This window comes from Rousettus aegyptiacus, unplaced genomic scaffold (assembly GCF_014176215.1).
Source record: "Rousettus aegyptiacus isolate mRouAeg1 unplaced genomic scaffold, mRouAeg1.p scaffold_m13_p_16, whole genome shotgun sequence".
Lineage (NCBI taxonomy): Eukaryota > Metazoa > Chordata > Mammalia > Chiroptera > Pteropodidae > Rousettus > Rousettus aegyptiacus.
The window spans coordinates 41,243,275-41,262,534 of record NW_023416291.1 but is presented as its reverse complement, the minus strand read 5'-3'; the positions used below and the strand labels follow the sequence as shown (position 1 = coordinate 41,262,534).

Genomic DNA, 19,260 nt, shown 5'->3' with positions numbered 1-19,260 from the left:
GCCTCAGCCTAGAAAGGGGAAGGACAAGGCACTAACTAAGCATGGGTGAAATAACAGAACCACTGTCATAGGCATTCAGAGCCAAAGATAGTAACATGTTGAACCCTCACAACAAACCCATGGGGGGCCCACTATTCTATTTTACGGATGGGGAAACTGAGTCCCAAGAGGTACATGCCTTGGCCAAGCTGCTTCCCCCTAGTAATAAATGTGAGATAAAGGAAAAATCCATTTTCCTGCAATGCCCATCTGCAACCCTGGAGTGAACGTTTTGCTTTGATTCTGCTTTTAAATCTCCCAGATTCTTGCTATGGATGCTGGCATTTTTGTCAACAGTAGTTGTTTGGTCTTAAATGGAGCATTTTGTCACATCTAACTTAAGTTACTACTTTTCAAGGGTGTTTTTTCAGCCTTCAGATGGCAAAAAGATATTTTTTAATTACACTAATGTTTTAAAATAGCAGCAGGAGGGCGACCTCCTCCCCTTGTGGGTCCTTTGCAAACAGAGTCAGGGAGCTGTGACTCTCAGATGAGCAGGTGTGCTGGGCAGGGAGCCCTGGAAGCAGCGAGTGAGATGGGGGTTTCTGTGCTTGTGATTAATGGGAGAAGCTCTCTCAAGACACAGTGGTGTGGCAGGCTGGGTCAGGTGGGGGAAGCTTGAGCAGAGATGTGGTTAAGAAGTGGCCAGGCCCCTGCCTGATCCTGCAGGGGGCGCTAGAGCACAAATCACACTCCGGAGCTTGTCCAAGAGTCTTTGGCAGCCAGGCACCTCTCTCATTGGCCAGTGAGAACCTTCTGGAGAAGAGCCGCAGCTGAACCCTCTCTGGGATGAGTGCACCTCTCAGTAAAGTGAATTTGGACAAGCCTGTATGGTGTCTGCCACAGCACTCATTCAATCCTCCAGCTTCCGTGAAACTGCCAAGAGACAGGAACACAAACACGATTTCCAGTTCCCTCATTCCCACTGAAGTTGAAATCACTCCTTCCAGGACTGATGTTCAATAGACGTGTATGTTTCCAATTTTGAGCATAAAGAAAGGTTTCATTGATATTTTTGTATATGATTTCGGTTTGCTTTAATTCAAATTTTCATTAAACGTGGACACCCGCATCATCTCCCCAGCTCCTAGACCAGGAAGTTGAGACCCAGTGTCTTCATTTCCTGGGGCTGCTGTGACAAGCAACCATAAATGGGGGGCTTAAAACAACAGAAATTTATTCTCTCACAATCCTGGAGGCCAGAAGTCCAAAATCGATGTGTGGGCAGGACCACGCTCCCTTGACACCTATAGGAGAAAATCCTTCCTTGTCTTTCCAGCTTCTGGTAGTTGCTGGCAATCCTTGGTATTCCTTGGTTTGTAGATGCATTACTCCATTCTCTGCCTCCATTGTCACACCACAGTCTTCTCGTGTGTCTCTCTTCTTATAAAGATACCAGTTATATTGGATTAGGGCCCACCCTACTCTAGTATGATCTCATCTTAATTAATGGCCTCTGCAATTACCCTATTTCCAAATAAATTCACATTTTGATGTCCTGGGCATTAGGATTTGAATGTATCTTTTGGGGGGACACAATTTAACCCTTAATACCTGAGGAGATCACATGTCCTGTCCCAAGCTTGGGTGACGTCTAATGGAGGAAGGGCGACTTCCTTGGGCCCTTGACGTCCCTGTGTGTGTCTTGCAGCCCAGGGGGTGGTCTTATCATCATCGACAGCATGCCTGACATCCGAAAGAGGAAGCCCATCCCACTCGTGAGTGACCTGGTGAGTGCCTGAGCCCTCCCCTCCCCCAGTGCTCAACCTGTACAACTGCCCATGGAAGACCTGGGGCTATGGGCTGGCAAGGCATTCTCTGGGACTAACATAATTTGATTTCTACCCTATGTGCTGCATGGACACTTTAGGCCATGGTAAGTGATGGTGACCTGGGCCCCTGAGTCTCCTCTCCAGACCCCTCCACTGAGATCTTCCAACTGGCCCCCAACCCTCGGGTTCTGGGGAGGGGAATTTATCATGTCTTACAGTTCACGGGTCGGGGAGAGAGCAGGTAACTCTCACCCTTGGTTCATGGTATGGCTGGTGACCATGGTCAAGTCTGAGCCATGGTGGTGGGGGATGGGTGAGTCAGGGTTGTGGGGCTGCTTGCCTTCCTGGAAGTTCCCTTGGTCATGTCCCAATTCTTTGCTGGTTCGGCTCCTGCTGTTGTGAACTGTGTCCTGTTCATCGTGGCTGTGACTTGACTCCATGGCTGGTGGCCTCAAACCATGGCTGTGGATTCCGCTCTTGGTGACAATCCCATGGGTGTCAATCAACTCCGTGACTCCCTCGGTGTCTTCCCCACCCCAGTCCCTGGTCCAGTCCAGAAAAGCAGGCATCACCTCGGCCTTGGCCTCCAGCACTTTGAACAACGAGGAGTTGGTGCGTGGGGTACCTCCCCCTCCCCTGGTTGTAAGGTGGGCTGGGCTGGGGGGCTCCCGGAGGAAGAGAAGGAGGGTACGGCAGAGACAGGCACTACTCACTCCAGAGTCCTATAGCACAGCATCGTGTTAACACCCTCTTTACCCAAGAACCCGTGGGGGCAGCGGAGGGACTGGAATTTGACTATACTCTGCACAGGGTGAGAGCGAGTCAGGACAGCACCCACAGGCGAGGTCTCTGTGCCCCATACCGCACCCTCCTCCTCCCCGCAGAAAAACCACGTTTACAAGAAGACCCTGCAAGCCTTAATCTATCCCATTTCGTGCACGACACCGCACAACTTCGAAGTCTGGACCGCTACCACGCCCACCTACTGCTACGAGTGCGAGGGACTGCTGTGGGGCATCGCGCGGCAGGGCATGCGCTGCACCGAGTGTGGCGTCAAGTGCCACGAGAAATGCCAGGATCTGCTGAACGCCGACTGCCTGCAGAGTGAGCGCGGGCGCGGGCTGGGGCGTGGACAAAGGGGCCGGGCTGAACGGTAGGAGTGGGGCTCCACGGAGATGAGGTTGAGGGCGGGGCAAGGACAGGGGCGAGCCCCTGCGAGATGGGCGGGGCATGGACAGAAGGGCGGATCTGCGTGGGTGGGGCGGGGCACCGCGAAGGCGGGCGGCAGAAGTGGGAGGGGCTTCGTGGCTTGGGTGGGACAGGAACAGGGGGCGGGGTGATGGGCGGGACACTTTTGGGGGAGGGTTGGGGTGAGAAGAGGAGAAAGGAGGTGCGAGAAGATTGGAGAAGGGTGGGGTGGGGCTCCAGGACTGGTGTACTGTACAAGGGGCAGGTTTAATAAGAGGCAGCAGTTCACCTGGAGAAAAAGTGGGTTAGGGTTAGTTCAGGGCAGGGAGGGTTGGGGAGAGGTGTCGGAAGGGGCGGGGTCTTGGCGGGGCAGGGGATTCAGAAGTGTTGGGCTCTGAAAGGTGAAAATCCTGGTGGGAGAGGGGATTCAGAGAGAAAATAGGAAGCTCTAACTTTTGGGGTGATTTACCTGAACCCCCACGGCTTAGTGACTGTGGTCACTGCTGAGGAAGCTCTGGAATGGGCGTTGGGGTGCTGGCTCTGGTGAGGGGCGTTCCCTGGACAGTGCCGCTGTCCACCTCTGCAGGGGCGGCAGAGAAGAGCTCCAAGCATGGGGCGGAGGACCGGACCCAGAACATCATCATGGTGCTCAAGGACCGCATGAAGATCCGGGAGCGCAACAAGCCGGAGATCTTCGAGCTCATCCAGGAGATTTTCGCCGTGACCAAGGCCGCGCACACGCAGCAGATGAAGGCGGTCAAGCAGAGCGTGCTGGACGGCACGTCCAAGTGGTCTGCCAAGATCAGCATCACCGGTGAGGCCGCAGTGGGGCGGGGGTGGCCACCAAGTCCGTTCTTAGTCCCCTGTGCTCCCTCCCAGACCCCTTCCTTCCCTTTGCTACAGGTACTTGAGCGTATACTGTCTTTCCAGTGTCCACGTGTATGTGCATTCGTGCCACGGGTGGGCATGTATGCCTCAAAGCGTGTATGCATGATGCTCTGTCTGGGTCATTTTGATTGATGCCCCCAGAACCAGGCCCCAGGAAGAGGAGTTGAGAGCACATGGTTCATCTGGGAGGTGACCACAGGATCCCCAGCAAGCAGCCTGAGCCCATTGCAATGACTGTTTTCAGCATGCTTTCTTCCTTGAGCGCACATTTATGTCTGTCTTATGTGTTTTCCAGTGGTCTGTGCCCAGGGCTTGCAGGCAAAGGACAAGACAGGGTCCAGTGACCCTTATGTCACTGTCCAGGTCGGGAAGACCAAGAAAAGGACAAAAACCATCTATGGGAACCTGAATCCTGTGTGGGAGGAGAACTTCCACTTGTAAGTGTCTGGCTAGGCCCCCAGTACCCCACCCGGAACATCCTGCTGGGACGGCCAAAGGGGACTCCAAGACCAGCCCAAGCTGGCTGCCTGATCCCTGCTCCCACCTCCTCCCTGCAGTGAATGTCACAACTCCTCAGACCGAATCAAGGTGCGTGTCTGGGACGAAGACGATGATATCAAATCTCGCGTGAAGCAGCGGTTCAAGAGGGAGTCCGATGACTTCCTGGGACAAACAATCATCGAGGTGCGGACTCTCAGCGGCGAGATGGACGTGTGGTACAACCTGGGTGAGCAAGAGGGGGTCCTACAGGCAGTGGGGAGGGAGCCCCAGGGAGCCAGCCAAAGTGGGGAACCCAGCTGGAGTGGAGAGACAGTGTCAGGAGGGGTCAGTCTAGGAGCCCAATCTGGTGAGGGAGGCAGAGTCTGTGAGCCCAGTCTGATGAGGACAGGAAGAACCCAGGAACTTCTTAGCTTGGTTTGGGAGTATGAGGGGGAAACAGAATCTATGTATTTCAGTCTCATCGTGGAGGCAGGAAGTAAGACCTGAGGATCCTAGACCTGAGGAGAGAGGTGCAGACCTAGATATCCAACCTAAAAAGGAAGGCTAAACTTTGAGAATCCAGTCTAAAAGAGGAGGTCTAGTTTGGGAATTCTAGTCTAAGAAGTGAGCTACAGACCCAAGAACCCTGTCTAAGAAGATAAGTAGAAACTGTGAACCCATTCTGATGGGGAAGACAAGATCTGTGAGCTCAGTCTCAGGGCATAGGAAGAAGCCATTCTGAGAGGGGTGAGCAGAGTCCAGGAACTTCTTAGTTTGACTTGGAGAAATCTAGATATCCCATTCTGATAGGGAAACAGGAAGCAAGACCTAAGGATCCTAGTCTGAGGAGAGAGGCACAGACCCAGGAACCTGGTATAGCAAGATGAGTAGAGTCTGGGGGGCTTGATCTGATGGGGGAGACAGGGCCTAGGAGCTCAGTCTGGGAGAGAAGCAGTGCCGATGGCTTCTAGTCTAAAGAAGGAGATGCAGATGCAGGAATTTAATGTGAGTGAGTTAGGAAGCAAGGTCTGGGATCCTAGTTTAGAAGGAGAGACAGGATCTAAGGAATTCTAGTCTAACGGGAAAGAGAAAAGTCTAGGGAAACAATCTGAAGAGAGACACTCAGGCTTTAATTTCAGAGTATCTGGAAGGGAGACAGTCATGTATAAATTAAAATATCCCCGGGCTAGATTGGGAAGTTCTGACACTATGATCCCTTTTGGCCCTGCAGACAAGCGGACTGACAAATCTGCTGTGTCAGGTGCCATCCGGCTACACATCAGTGTGGAGATCAAAGGCGAGGAGAAGGTGGCCCCCTACCATGTCCAGTACACCTGTTTGCACGAGGTGAATCCTACTGCTCCACCCTGCCCCTTTATGGCCACACCATTCACACTCCTCTGGGTCTCTGAGACTTTCCCCCATGCCATTCTCTCTTCTTGGGAAGCTCCTCTCCATCCATTCTCCAGTCAGGCTCTCACTACCCAGCTCCAGATCTTCCATCTGTCTCAGCCCTGAACACTCAGGATTAAGCTGCTTGTGTCTGGATCTGTCTCTTCCAGCCACCTGGGGGCTCCTGGAGAAAATTCAATTTGTTTCATAAATAAATGATTAAATAGATGAATGAGTAATGAGTGGATAAAAGAAAGGATTGATGATAAAGGTATGAACAGATGGATGTGTGGTTGGACTATTGGAAGTATAGATGAATATATGGGTGAATTTGAGGATACTTGGATAGATTGATGGGTGAGTAGATAAATGGACAGATAGATGATAGGTGGATGAATGGATAGATGGATGGATAAACTGATGGTCGAATGGGTGGATGAATGAATTATTGGATGGACGATTAAGTTGTTGGTAGTGGATGGGATAGTTAGATGTGTGGTTGAATTGCTACAAGGAAGGAGTGGATAGGTCAATTTTGGGGCAGTCGGATAGGTGGGTGGATAGATGGATGGTTAAACTATTGGAAGTATAGAGGTGTAGATGGGTGAATTTGGGGCTAGTTAAAGAGATGAATGGATGGGTGAATGCATGGACAGATGTATGATAAATGGGTGAATTGATTAATGGTTGATTGGGTAGAAGGATGAGTTGTTAGATGGATAGATTAAGTTATGGGCAAATGTATGAGATGAATGGGTATGTGGTTGAATTATTAGAAGGGTAAATTAGTGGATGGGTGCATTTCGAAATAGTTGAATGGATGGGAGGATGAGTGAGTGGGTGGACAGACAGGCAGACAGATGAATGGGTGGATAGATATGTAGATAGATGAATGGATATAGATGGATAGATAGATGGAGAACTCTTCCCCATTGGTCAAGGTCAGATGAATTATTAGAAGACTGGATGAAGCATAGGTGAAAATTTGGGTAGCTAGATGGATGAAAGAGTAGATGAATGAATTAATGAATAAACAGATGCACGGATGATGTAAAATGCCCTAGACCTGGGATCTCTGACCCCTTGTGCCCCTTTGCGCTCTCTGACACCTTCTCCCTTGTGTTGGCAGAACCTGTTCCACTTCGTTACTGATGTGCAGAACAATGGGGTTGTGAAGATCCCAGATGCCAAGGGTGATGATGCCTGGAAGGTTTACTATGATGAGACAGCCCAGGAGATTGTGGACGAATTTGCCATGCGCTATGGTGTTGAGTCCATCTATCAAGCCATGACGTGAGGCTGCGGGACGGGGTGGACACGAGGGCGAGGTGCAGGAAACGGGGGGGAGGGGTGGTCACCAAGTGAACACTGGCAGATCTAAGGTGGGAGGGGTTCTTAGGAAAAGGAGTCAGAGAGAAAGTGGGTGTGGTGGGCATTATGTAATTCCCCTGGAGGTTAGGAAAGTGCCGTTGTTGGGGCTGGAGTGACAGGGACAAGAGCTGAGCTAGAAGCAGAGATAGGGCAACTCAAAGAGGAGAGGGAGACTTAGCGGGCAGAATCAAGCAGAGAGAAAAGGGATGCTTGGGGGGTTGGGAGGAGCCACTCAGGATGGCGTCTGAGAGGCATTCTGGGGTGGTCTCAGCCTGTCCTGGACACCAGGCCCAGTGCCTACCACTTCCTCCCACCAGCCACTTTGCCTGCCTGTCCTCCAAGTACATGTGTCCTGGGGTGCCTGCTGTCATGAGCACCTTGCTTGCCAACATCAATGCCTATTATGCGCACACCACCGCCTCCACCAACGTGTCTGCCTCTGACCGCTTCGCCGCCTCCAACTTCGGGGTCAGTCCCAGGGGATGAGGGATGAGGGAGAACCCAACCCTGTGCTGGTCAAACCCTGTTTAGCTCCTGATTCCCAGTCTGGACTTGACTTGCTGTGTGACTTTGTACCAGTCATTTCTCTCAGAGGCTCAGTTTATCCTTCTGTTGAATGGAAACGGATGTTATGAGGGTTCAGATCAATGGTGGATGGGATGCTCTTCTTGCATAGTTAACCCTCAGCTAATATGGCAACCACCTTGCACTACTACACTCGCTGCCCAAGTCTCCGCTTCCGAAATCTATCCTTTTCCTCCTCTGTCTCTCCAGAAAGAGCGCTTTGTGAAACTCCTGGACCAACTGCATAACTCCCTGCGGATTGACCTCTCCATGTATCGGGTGAGAAGTGTATGCGTGATGACTTCCTCACCCCCATGCACATGCGTGCCCAGATGAAACAGCTTCCAGCGGGCATGCGTGTGAGAGGACTCATCCTAACATGCAGAATGTGTTCCTCTGACACATGTACACATGTGAGCAGCACTTGCCCAACCTATTTGGTGCATTCAAGAAGACCCCCTCCCCCCGTTACCGCAAGGTGTTTCATTGACCCCCAACACACCTCCTGAAACTTGGGGGCTTTTGAATTTCCCCTAAAATATTGTCTCCCATCCTCCCTAGCTTTCTTCCATAACTCCACCTCTCTTCTCCCTTCCAACAGAATAACTTTCCAGCCAGCAGCCCAGAGAGACTCCAGGACCTCAAATCCACTGTGGACCTTCTCACCAGCATCACTTTCTTTCGGATGAAGGTAGGAAAGGGGACCCAGTCCCATTTAGCTCTCCAAGAAGAATTCTCCGACTCTTAGCTCCTAAACAGCCAGTACTTCTCCTGGAGAGCAGTGCCCTTTCTCTGTGACCGTCCGCTTTCATACTGCTACAACATTTCCTGTAATCCAGAACCATCAGCACCTCTTGTCCCAGCTGAGCCCGCCCATGCCTGTCACCCTCTTTCCAGGTGCAAGAACTCCAGAGCCCACCCCGAGCCAGCCAGGTGGTGAAGGATTGTGTGAAAGCCTGCCTCAACTCTACTTATGAGTACATCTTCAACAACTGTCATGAACTCTACAGTAGGGAGTACCAGACAGACCCGGTGAGGACCCCGCAAGAGGTCGAAGGGAATAGCAAACATCAACCCGACCCTGACCCAAGACCCAGATCTACCCCTTCCCAAATGATTTAACTGTTCTGAGCCTCAGTATCTCCCTCCGTAAAATAAGGGTCATTAACCCCCATCTCAGGATTGAGAAGGAGATTCAATGAGATACAAGCTTTAGATAAAATATAATTAAGTGCTTAGCACATGATACACAATTGGTGCTTAATAAATTCAGTTTTAGTTAAACTTAGTTGAGTTTGGCATAATACAGTGTGCCTGGAATAGAATCACTGTTCAATAAATGTTGAGTCGAATCGAATTTTTTAACTAGAGTTCAGTTTTGGTCATTTCAACTCAATTTATGTGTAATCTGTCAACATGTGTTTATCTACACATATAATGTCCCAGGATTGTCAGAAAGGTTTCAGGGAGCTTATGTTCTATTAGGTGGAAAAGATGAAAAAATCAGAAATTTACAACCCAGGGTGATTAGCACTGGGATAAAGGAATTGCAGGAGGCTGTGGGAGCCTGAAGTGGCCCCTACCTCAGCTTGGGCTTCTGATAGGAGGTAACACATAAGCTGAATTCAGTTGTTTTATTTCATGCTGTTCTTTTACATTCAGTTGACCTCAGTTGAAATCAAGTTGCTCATAATTAAATTGGGTTGAGATGAAATGGATTAAATTGAGTTGAGTTGAGTTCGACTATAATCAGTTTAGTTCTATTTATTTCTATTTGATTGACTTAAGCTAAAATTGCTCTTGGCTAATTAGTGTGCAGCACTGAATTGGATTGAGTTGAGTTTAATTTAGTAAAGATTTATTCATTTCCATTCAGTTGGCTTGAGTTGAAGATGTTATTGACTGAGTTGATTTGGCTTGTGTTAGAATGAGCTGAGTTGTTGGATTAAGTATAGTTGAGTTCAAGTGAATTGGATTGAGTTGAACTCATTTCAACTGAGTTTAGTTATATTCATTTCCATTGATTGACTAAAGCTAGATCGATTAAGTTGGCCTGAGTGTGTGAGGTTGAGTTGAGCAGGTAGAGTTGGGTTGGGTTGACTTTGGTTGACTTGAGTTAGGTTGAGGCTAGGTCAATTTATTTCCATTTTTTGATTTAGAATGATGTCGATCTTGGAGAAATATATAGATTAGGCTCAGTCCAATTGAGTTCATTTGAATTCATTTCGATTCAGTTTAGTTCCACTCCATGCAGTGTAATTGGCCCAAGTTCAGTTCCACTGAATTAACACTGAGAACTGCCATCTGTTAAGCTAAGTGGATCTGATTTACATTCATTTCAGCTCCATTTAGCTTACTGAGTTTGAGTTTGTTCAACTAAATTCAGTTCTGTTCAGTTTTATGAGCTGAGTCTAATTAAGCTTTGTTAAGCTGGGTAGATATGAGCTCTGCTTGAGTCAGTTTACATGAATTTTGTTCCTTTTCAAGAAGACCTCTCACCAGAAATCACACAAATCTTAATGGGGCCCCTTTCTCACCAACTTCTTGTACCTCAATAATGAACCGACTGAAGCCCCCGTCCCTGAACCCCTTGTAGCCAATGTCTCCACTGCCCCATTCAGGCCAAGAAGGGGGAAGTCCCCCCAGAGGAACAGGGCCCCAGCATCAAGAACCTCGACTTCTGGTCCAAGCTGATCACTCTCATAGTGTCCATCATTGAAGAAGACAAGAATTCCTACACTCCCTGCCTCAACCAGTGAGTTGTGTGTAGTTAATTATCTAGAGGTCATTGTGTATGTATGTGTGCACATAATTTTCTGTCTTGTGTGTAAAAGCACTCATGTCTAATTACACATAAAATGTTGTATATATGAGAGCAATTGTAGGTGTGGTTGTGCCTGGATGAAATATGGCATAATTTCCAGACATAAACATAAAATTGTGTGTATGTACACCATCACTGGTATACTTAGGCATGTATTTTATGTGTATTGATTTGTGTGAATAACAGTATGTACATATGTATATAATTTTGTATGTGTGTGTAAGTTTATAAATAACAATAGTCTTGTTCTAGTATTTGCTATGTGCAAAATACTCTACTACATGTTTTACATTTAAATTTCATTATCTCTTACAGGTGCGGATGTAATTTTGTGTATTATAGTTGTGATCTATGGGTTTAATTGTATATGTGTGTAAACTTGTAGAATGCACTTCAATGTACAGTATTGCATATTGTGTAGTTGTTTGTGAATGTGTGCCCAGTTTTGGTTTCTGGATTTATATGTCTATAAAATTTTTATCTCTGTTAGCTGTTTTATTTCTACCTGAGGTGAGTGTTAGAGGGGACCCTAACTCTGGGGTGCCAGGATCTCTTGACTACTTAGATATGGAATTAATATCAGAGAGTTTGGACTAAAGGATGGATGGGGTGGGTGGGTGAGTGGATGAATGGAGAGGTGGATGGATGGATGGATGGATGGATGGATGGGTGGATGAGTGGAGGGATGGAGGGATATGTGAGTGGAGGCTCAGGAGAAGCAGGGCCTTATTACAGAGTCACTTAGCAAATTTGTGGCTATGAGGGAACTTGAATCCAGATCCCTCTGGCTGTCCTGTGTTACCCTTTGCCTAGGAAGGCCAAAGTAGCCTATGCTATCTGGCTTCTGTCTGCCAAGTTTTCATACTTCCATACTTTCATACTTTCATACTTCAAACTTTTGCCAGGTTCCCCCAGGAACTGAATGTGGGTAAAATCAGTGCTGAAGTGATGTGGAATCTGTTTGCCCAGGACATGAAGTATGCCATGGAGGGTGAGTGCCCCCACTCCCATGTCTTCTACAGCAGGTAGCTGTGCCTCAGTGTTCCCTGAAGGGCTGTGAGTGCCCTGGATCCTCATGCCTGAGGTTGAACACCAATGATTGCCGGAGCGGGAACTGCTGAGACAGAGGGTGGCAGACCCTCTCAGCTGAGCCACTCCCCTGCTTCTCCTACTAGAGCATGACAAGCATCGCTTGTGCAAGAGTGCTGACTACATGAACCTCCACTTCAAAGTCAAGTGGCTTTACAATGAGTATGTAGCAGAGCTTCCCGCCTTCAAGGACCGAGTGCCTGAGTACCCTGCGTAAGTCCCCTGCCCAGAACCCAAGCCAGAACTGTAGTGCTGACAGCGATACTAAGGCCCAGAGAGGAGGGCTTATCTACTTAGGGTTCCCTGGGCATCAGGTGGGGTTCAAACCCAGTGTTCTCTATTCTTAGCCATTAGACCATGGACTCCTATAGCCATAATAATAAGTATCAGGAACCATCCTGAGCAGGCTCGCATGTCTTTTTCTCCTTTAATCTTTTTTACAATTCTATGAGATGGAAGCATCATAATTCCCATTTAGTGGATGAGGAAATAGAGGGTTAAATGCTGAAGGATTTGCCCAAGGTGATGTCCAATAAGTGACAGAGCCAAATTTGAACTCAGGATGTCTGAATGGCAAGTTGTGGCAGAGGGCGGGTTGGTGGCCACTATATATTGAGGTCCTACTATGTGCTGTGTTGAGATCTCAGAGACTAAACCCACTTGCCCATGGATAGTTTATCAACCAGGATTCCCACAAGCCTGGGCTTTGCTCTGACAGTGGTCACTTGGTCCATTTCATGAGTGAAGTAGCTGAGGTCTGATGGAGGAGGGGAGCAGTGGAGTGACCACCCAAGGACACAGGGTGAGTTCAAGCAGAGGGTCATGGGAACAAGAGATGGCAGAACACCACCCAGGCTCTCCATTCCAGGTGGTTTGAGCCCTTCGTCATCCAGTGGCTGGATGAGAACGAGGAGGTATCCCGAGATTTCCTGCACGGGGCCTTGGAGCGAGACAAGAAGGATGGGGTAAGAAAGCTGACTGACTGCAAAGCTTCCAGTCTGCCCACAGTGGCCTCGCTCCCTCTGTGGTCCATTGAGATCCAATTTGGGAACAAAAACTGCCCTTGGGATGAGACCAGTCTCTGAGGGTTGTCCTCAATCTTTGTCTTGTTCATGGTGTTTAAAGTCTTTTGTTCATTCAATAAATAAATGTAAGTCTATCAAACCCGCCCACCCACCCACCTTCTGGCCTCTGTTGAACAGTATGTCAACCTCACAAACTATTTATGTCATCCCTGGGTGGTTGGTCTCTGGCTCTAACCATGGAGAGTGAGAGGGTTGGGCTCTGCGGACTGTTCAGCTCCGACCCCTCTCCTCAATTCTGGCTTGCCTCCCACTGCAGTTCCAGCAGACCTCAGAGCATGCCCTGTTTTCCTGCTCCGTGGTGGACGTCTTCTCCCAGCTCAACCAGAGCTTTGAGATCATCAAGAAACTCGAGTGTCCTGACCCCCAGATCGTGGGGCACTACATGAGGCGCTTTGCCAAGGTGCAGGAGTGTGGGTGGGTTTGGGAATGGGGTCCAGGATAGGGGTTGGAATAGGGTCAGGTTTGGGGTTAGAGTTGAGGTTGGGATTGGGTTCAGAGTCAGAGTTAGAGTTGAGTTTGGGATTGAGGTCAAAGTTGGGGTTGGTGATATCACGGGGACTGAGGTCTGTGGAATGATCAAACCAAACCATAATATTGGGGTTGGTCATGCCATAGATATTGGAGTCGCAGTTGGGGATAGGATTTCTGTTGAAGTTGGGATTGATGTCAAGGTTGGGGTAGGTGATGTTATTGAGATTGGAGTTGAGGTTGGAGTTTGAGGTTGAGGTTGATGTCATTGAGTTAAGGTTGGAATTAAAGCTTAGGTTGAGGTTGAATTTGAGGTCGAGGTCAGGATTGAGGTTAGGATTGGGTTTGAGGTCAGAGTTGGTATTGGTGATATCAGTGGGATCGAGGTTAAGGTTTAGGTTAATGTTGGCATTGGTCCTTCTGTAGAGGTTGGAGTCGTGGTTGGGGACAAGATTTGAGTTGAGGTTGGGGTTGAGGTCAGGGTTATAATTAAAGTTGAACTTGAATTTGGAGCTGGGGTCAGGGTTGAGGTTGAGTTGAGGTTTGGGTTGGGTTTAGGGTTACTGTTAAGATTGGGGTTTGATTTGGTGTTATTAGAATGAGTGTTGGGATTTATATAGAATTTCAGTGGGCTCTGGGGTGAGTTTGGAGGTTGAGGTCATTGGACTAGGGTTAGATTCAATTGGGTTTGCTTTAGCCTGGGTTGAAGTTGGGGAATGCAGGTAGAAATTGAGATTCGGTTTGGAATCAGGTCATGCTTGTGATTGGGGCTGAGTTAATATTATGGTTGGTTGCTCTGAAAAAGAGTTGAATCTATATAAAATAATCATCTTCACATAGTGGTGTCTTCTCTGGATTGTGATGGTCAACCTGGGGGGAGAATTTTCCCAGCCCAGTGGTCCTATTAGGTGCTAAAGTGGATTCCAGTTCATCCCTCATCTCACTAGTATCTCTTGGTGGGCCCCCCCAGCCTCAGCCCCTCCTCTCAACCACTCTCTGTGTCTTCCCCAGACTATCAGTAATGTGCTCCTCCAGTACGCAGACATCATCTCCAAGGACTTCGCCTCCTATTGCTCCAAGGAGAAGGAGAAAGTGGTGACCCGAGGGGACCCCTGTCCTGTACCCTCCCAGCCCCATTTTGCATCCCTAGGGCTACATCTTTCTCTGGGCTCTGAGAACTGTGTCTGTGTGTGTGTCTAACTGTGTGTGTCTGACTCTGTATGTCTGGGGGAATATGGAGGTAAGGGGACAGGTCTTCAGTGTCTCACTGTCTGGTTGTTGTGAATGAAACCTTCAGGGTATATGTATGTGAGCATTCAAAGCTTAGCCCATGTAGTAGAAGATTGGCATGTGACAAGAACTCCCCTTCTTGCTACTCTCAGAGGCCCAGCCCACTTACTTGAGCCCTCCCTCCTTCCCCCTGACAGTCCCCAGAGAACAACCTCCCTAACATTTCCAGGAACCTGGTCCCAAACAATGTCTTCCATTTTCAGATGAAAGTGTGGGACCCCAGCTTCCTCCAGATTTAGACCTTGAAACTACCAGGGCTCCCTGGGTGTGGGTGGGAAAGGCTCTGGGGAAGTGTCCTGAGCCCTGACTCTGCTCTGTTCCCATCGCCAGCCCTGCATCCTCATGAACAACACTCAGCAGCTGCGAGTTCAGCTAGAGAAAATGTTTGAAGCCATGGGAGGGAAGGAGGTGAGGTGGGGGACTGGGCAAGGTGACACACCCCAATCCCTGCAGTCCCCAGAGCTTCTATTCAATGAATTCCAACCCAGTCGTTCTCTCAAACACAAGCAAGTGTCTTCACTGCCTATACTTCAGTTTATCCTCCAGCCCCTTGAGATCCCTTTCTTGGGGTTGGATGGAAAAATGCCCCAGACCCGTAGATACTCTGTAAACCTGACCTGACATTCCTTCCCTCTCCTCAGCTGGATGCCGAGGCCAGTGACATCTTAAAGGAGCTCCAGGTGAAACTCAACAACGTCTTGGATGAGCTGAGCCGGGTGTTTGCTACCAGGTGGGGACATCTCCAGGGCTGCGAGCAGAGGGGAGGGGGCAACCCCCAAACCTCTGAGCCTGGGGCATCTGGAAACTCAGCAGATGTGGTGGTGAAGACCTCAGACTTGGAGTTAGACAAAGCTGAGTTCAATCCTGGCTTCACTGCTTACGAGCTATGTGGCCTTAGGCGAGTCATTTAACCTCTCTGAGACTTAGTTTATGCATCTGTAAAGTGGGGATGATGACAACAATAGTACCTGAGTAGGATTGTGCAATGAGATGAACAACACAGGTAAATGTCTTAGCCAGTGCCTGATTCTGCTATTATTAACACCCCCTGCCTTGTTCTTTTATATGCCATGTCTCCCTGATGCTGGTGATAAAAGGTCAGGGTCCACAGATCAGCATTTATGGCCTCATCTGGCACTTCCTCCAGGAGAGTCTGGTCTGAGCTCCTCCCTTTTATGCCCCCAGCTTCCAGCCACACATTGAGGAGTGTGTCAAACAGATGGGTGACATCCTTAGCCAGGTGAAGGGCACAGGCAATGTGCCAGCCAGTGCCTGCAGCAGTGTGGCCCAGGATGCTGACAACGTACTGCAGCCCATCATGGACCTGCTGGACAGCAAGTGAGCCAGGCCAGGTGGACTGGGTCAGCCAAAGAGGGGCCATGAATGGGGCTGGCCTGGAGAGAACACTCAGACATGTTTGCTGGGTGGTGGTTAAATGGTTTGGATAGGTGGATTGGTAGAGGCCTGAAGGGATGGAAAGATGAATGGGAAGGATTGGTGATTAAATATTTGTATGGATTAATGGATGGTGGTTGGATGGCTGGATGACATGAGGCACATGCGGGTGAATGGATGGGTAGATTTAAAAGCTAGATGAATGAAAGGAGAATGGATGGTAAAAGGATAAATGGATGGAAGTGTAGATAGGAGGGTGGATGGAAGGGAGAGAGAGTGGGAGGAAGGGAGGATGCATGATGGATGATGGGTGGTTGGATAGTTGTATGGTTGGATGTATAGAAGGAAGGAAGAGAGGGAAGGAAGGAAGGGAGGGAGGGAGGGAGGGGAGAGGAAGGAAGGAAGGAAGGGAGGGGGGGAGGTGCGAAAGAGGCACTGCCGAAGGAAGCTACCTTCCTGCAGGCCCTGCCGACGGAATGATCCTGGCCGGAAGGATTGCAGGTCATGCAAGAAGGAAGCCCTTCCCCGGCCCGGAGGAAGTCAAAAGGGAGGAAAAGAATAGAGGACATTAAAGAAAGTTGGGGGAGGGATGGCTTGGTGGATGAGGGGGTCAGTTGCTGGATGGATCGTGGTAGATTACCCTCTCTCCTTCAACCTTCATATATCCAGTCATGAATTCTTTGTTGTTTTCCCTCTTAAGTCTGCCCTCTTCCTACCATTCCCTTCTCCTCCCTCCTGAGCATGGCCCCAGCCTCTTCATGGTCACTGGTCTCCATGCAGCCTTCCTAATCCAGTACATCCCCACTCTGTTCTTCTGAACAGTAAAGTCTGTCTTTGTCTCTCTGTCTCTCTGTCTCTCTCTCTGTCTCTCTCTCTGTCTCTCTCTCTCTCTCTCTCACACACACACACACACACACACACACACACACACACATTCCATGGCTCCCCACCGCCCTCATGCTAGGCCCAGGCCTTCCTCCTGGACTTTTAGACCCCTTCCTGTCTGGCTGAGCTGTCCAACCACCACTTGCTCTCCATGTTTCATGCATTGTAGCCCCGTTAGACCAACCACAGGTCCCTGTACAGGCTCTGTGCCCTCTTGCATGTTCATGGGATGCCTTCCCACATTGCCCATGGGTTGCAAGGAAGAGCCTGGCTCTGTGGGTCAGGGCCAGCTGGGCCCTCTCTCAGACCTGCCTCTCGCCCCCAGCCTGACTCTCTTTGCCAAAATCTGTGAGAAGACGGTGCTGAAGCGGGTGCTGAAGGAACTGTGGAAGCTGGTCATGAACACCATGGAGAAGACCATCGTCCTGCCACCCCTCACTGACCAGACGGTGAGGCCCACAGTAGTTGGAGGGAATGCCTGGGCCACCTCCCCTTTGGGAGCCCAGAAAGCTTGGTGCCAAAAGCATTGGGGCTTAGATGTCATTCAGGCACAAGGGTTATCCAAGGGTCATAGATGCTACCAGAGGTCAGTAAAGCCAAAGATTAGAGAGGTCACACATGGATCAAAAGTCATCAAGAGGCCATTGAAGAGGTTGAAGAAGTCATTTAGAGAGTCAGTTAATCAAAGGTCAAAGGTCAAGTAGAGTTGAGTGACATCTAAGGGACATAGAGGTCACATGTGAGTGAAGGGGTTATTCAAAGGTCAGAGATCACCCAAAAAACAGAAGTCAGCCTGGAAATTAAAGCCACCCATGGGTCACAAAAGTCATAGGGGTCAGTGGGTTCATCAGAGGCCCTTGGGAGGTTCAATCAAGAGACAAAAAGAGAAGACACCATAGAATTCAAAGATCTGAGAGGAATAGAAGACAGGGCCCCTGGAGGTTAGGCAGAGGTAACAAAGAGCATCTAATGTCAGAGAAGTCAAGCAGAGGTCTGCTGTCATCCAGAGACCAGGACTATGCCTCTAGGACCCTTCTGGGAACAGCCCAGAGATGGTGATCTCCAGGGATCAGGCTGTGGGTGGGAGTCAAGGGGTGTGGCTGGGCATGGGTTACTCTGGGGTGGCACCAGTGGCTTGGACTGTGATGGCAAACGGGTTGACGACTCATCACAGAGTAGGAGGACACTCCTGGGTGGAGCAGGAGGGTGGGAGGGGGCCCCCCAAGAGGCAACGATGGTTCAGGAGGCTCGGACCTCCTTTGGCTGGCCCCAACTCCTCTGGGCGAGGCTAGGGCACCGGGCCCACCCCCAGTACCGTCTCCACCCCCTCCCTGGCCTTCCTGGGAGACTCATGGTGACTTATTCCCCCCTCCCCACCACCCCGCCCCCATCACGGCTGACAGATGATCGTAAGTAGAGGCCCGTCTGTCCGTCTGTCTGTCCGTTCGCTCTGTGTCTGGACTCGGCCCACCGCGTGGCTGTGCCCTCCCACCCAGCACTCCCTCCTCACCCACTGGCCCCCCCAGCGTCCCACCTTCCGCCTAGATGTGCCTGTGTCTGTCTGGGGTGTGGTATGGGGAGGGGGAGGGACAGGGAGGGAGGGAGGCCATGCCCACGGCCCCACCCCATTTTAAGTAAGGAGGCAGTGCCTCCAGGCTAGCACCTTCTCTTCGGCCACAGTCCTTTAGTTAAGACTCACCCTGACTCCCATGCTCAGATGCCACTAGGGTATCTGGGCCTCTCCCCAATGTTAGAAGGAAGTTCAAAGTCTGACCTCCACTTTGGGCTCACAACCCGATCCCTTCTTAGTTACTCAACGCTGGCCCTCCACCACCCTGCCTACCCCGCTCCTGCTGCACATACAGACACACACGAATCCTAGACACACACCCAGGCACCCAGGTGGGAGACGGCATTGTGACTTTGGTGTCAGGCGGACTTGGCGTCAAATCCCAGCCCAGCCACTCTCTCTCTTTCTCTCTCTCTCACCTTGGGAAGTCACTTCACCTCTGAACCTATACTTCTTTGTCTTGAAAAGGGGGTTAATTGTAGCAATCGCTTGTTGTTGTGAGAACAAGTGCTTATCTCTGTGACTAGGCGGAGGCAGTGCTCACTAAATTGTTGTTTAGTATTTAGACACATATCAGGGCAGAAATCAGTGAAACCACTTCAGAGCCTCTCTGTGGGAAAGACAAGGCTGTTGCAGTATTTCACCTTGTCAGAAGTTCAGAAGAGCTCATCTTACTTCTTGATGGCTATAGTCTGGGTCTTTGGCTGTAACACTTGGTGGCAGGACACCCAACCACAGACAATGCATTTGTGGGAAGGAAGCTAAGGGAGTTCACGTTTATCCGTGGTTCCCCGTATGCCAGTCCTTCTCATAGCTGCGGTTTCAGCTTACCTCATTGCAACCTTTTGAGGGAGGCAGATATTATGATTTCCATTTTGCAGATGAGGAAAACTGAAACTCAGACAGGAGGGCTTACTTGCTCAAAGCCACATAGTAAACAGATACCAGAGTCAGGATTCA

General features: G+C 49.7%; 1 protein-coding gene across 11 annotated transcripts in view; it reads left to right on the top strand.

The window, feature by feature from the left end:
- The window catches only part of UNC13A (unc-13 homolog A), a 58,441-nt gene that overhangs the window by 25,375 nt on the left and 13,806 nt on the right, over positions 1-19,260 (top strand). For 9 of the 11 annotated variants that reach the window (XM_016157752.2, XM_016157754.2, XM_016157750.2 and 6 more), the window contains 24 exons: positions 1,691-1,769; positions 1,910-1,915; positions 2,352-2,423; positions 2,696-2,915; positions 3,586-3,813; positions 4,183-4,324; positions 4,445-4,614; positions 5,599-5,714; positions 6,889-7,052; positions 7,448-7,598; positions 7,905-7,973; positions 8,296-8,385; positions 8,592-8,726; positions 10,316-10,449; positions 11,424-11,509; positions 11,694-11,820; positions 12,476-12,572; positions 12,949-13,092; positions 14,172-14,255; positions 14,781-14,858; positions 15,092-15,180; positions 15,636-15,788; positions 17,056-17,179; positions 18,134-18,139. In XM_016157752.2, the coding sequence (XP_016013238.1) occupies positions 1,691-1,769; positions 1,910-1,915; positions 2,352-2,423; positions 2,696-2,915; positions 3,586-3,813; positions 4,183-4,324; positions 4,445-4,614; positions 5,599-5,714; positions 6,889-7,052; positions 7,448-7,598; positions 7,905-7,973; positions 8,296-8,385; positions 8,592-8,726; positions 10,316-10,449; positions 11,424-11,509; positions 11,694-11,820; positions 12,476-12,572; positions 12,949-13,092; positions 14,172-14,255; positions 14,781-14,858; positions 15,092-15,180; positions 15,636-15,788; positions 17,056-17,179; positions 18,134-18,139 (2,764 nt within the window). The remainder of the gene's footprint in view (positions 1-1,690; positions 1,770-1,909; positions 1,916-2,351; positions 2,424-2,695; positions 2,916-3,585; positions 3,814-4,182; positions 4,325-4,444; positions 4,615-5,598; positions 5,715-6,888; positions 7,053-7,447; positions 7,599-7,904; positions 7,974-8,295; positions 8,386-8,591; positions 8,727-10,315; positions 10,450-11,423; positions 11,510-11,693; positions 11,821-12,475; positions 12,573-12,948; positions 13,093-14,171; positions 14,256-14,780; positions 14,859-15,091; positions 15,181-15,635; positions 15,789-17,055; positions 17,180-18,133; positions 18,140-19,260) is intronic. The other 2 variants (XM_036233914.1, XM_016157751.2) reach the window with 1 other exon arrangement.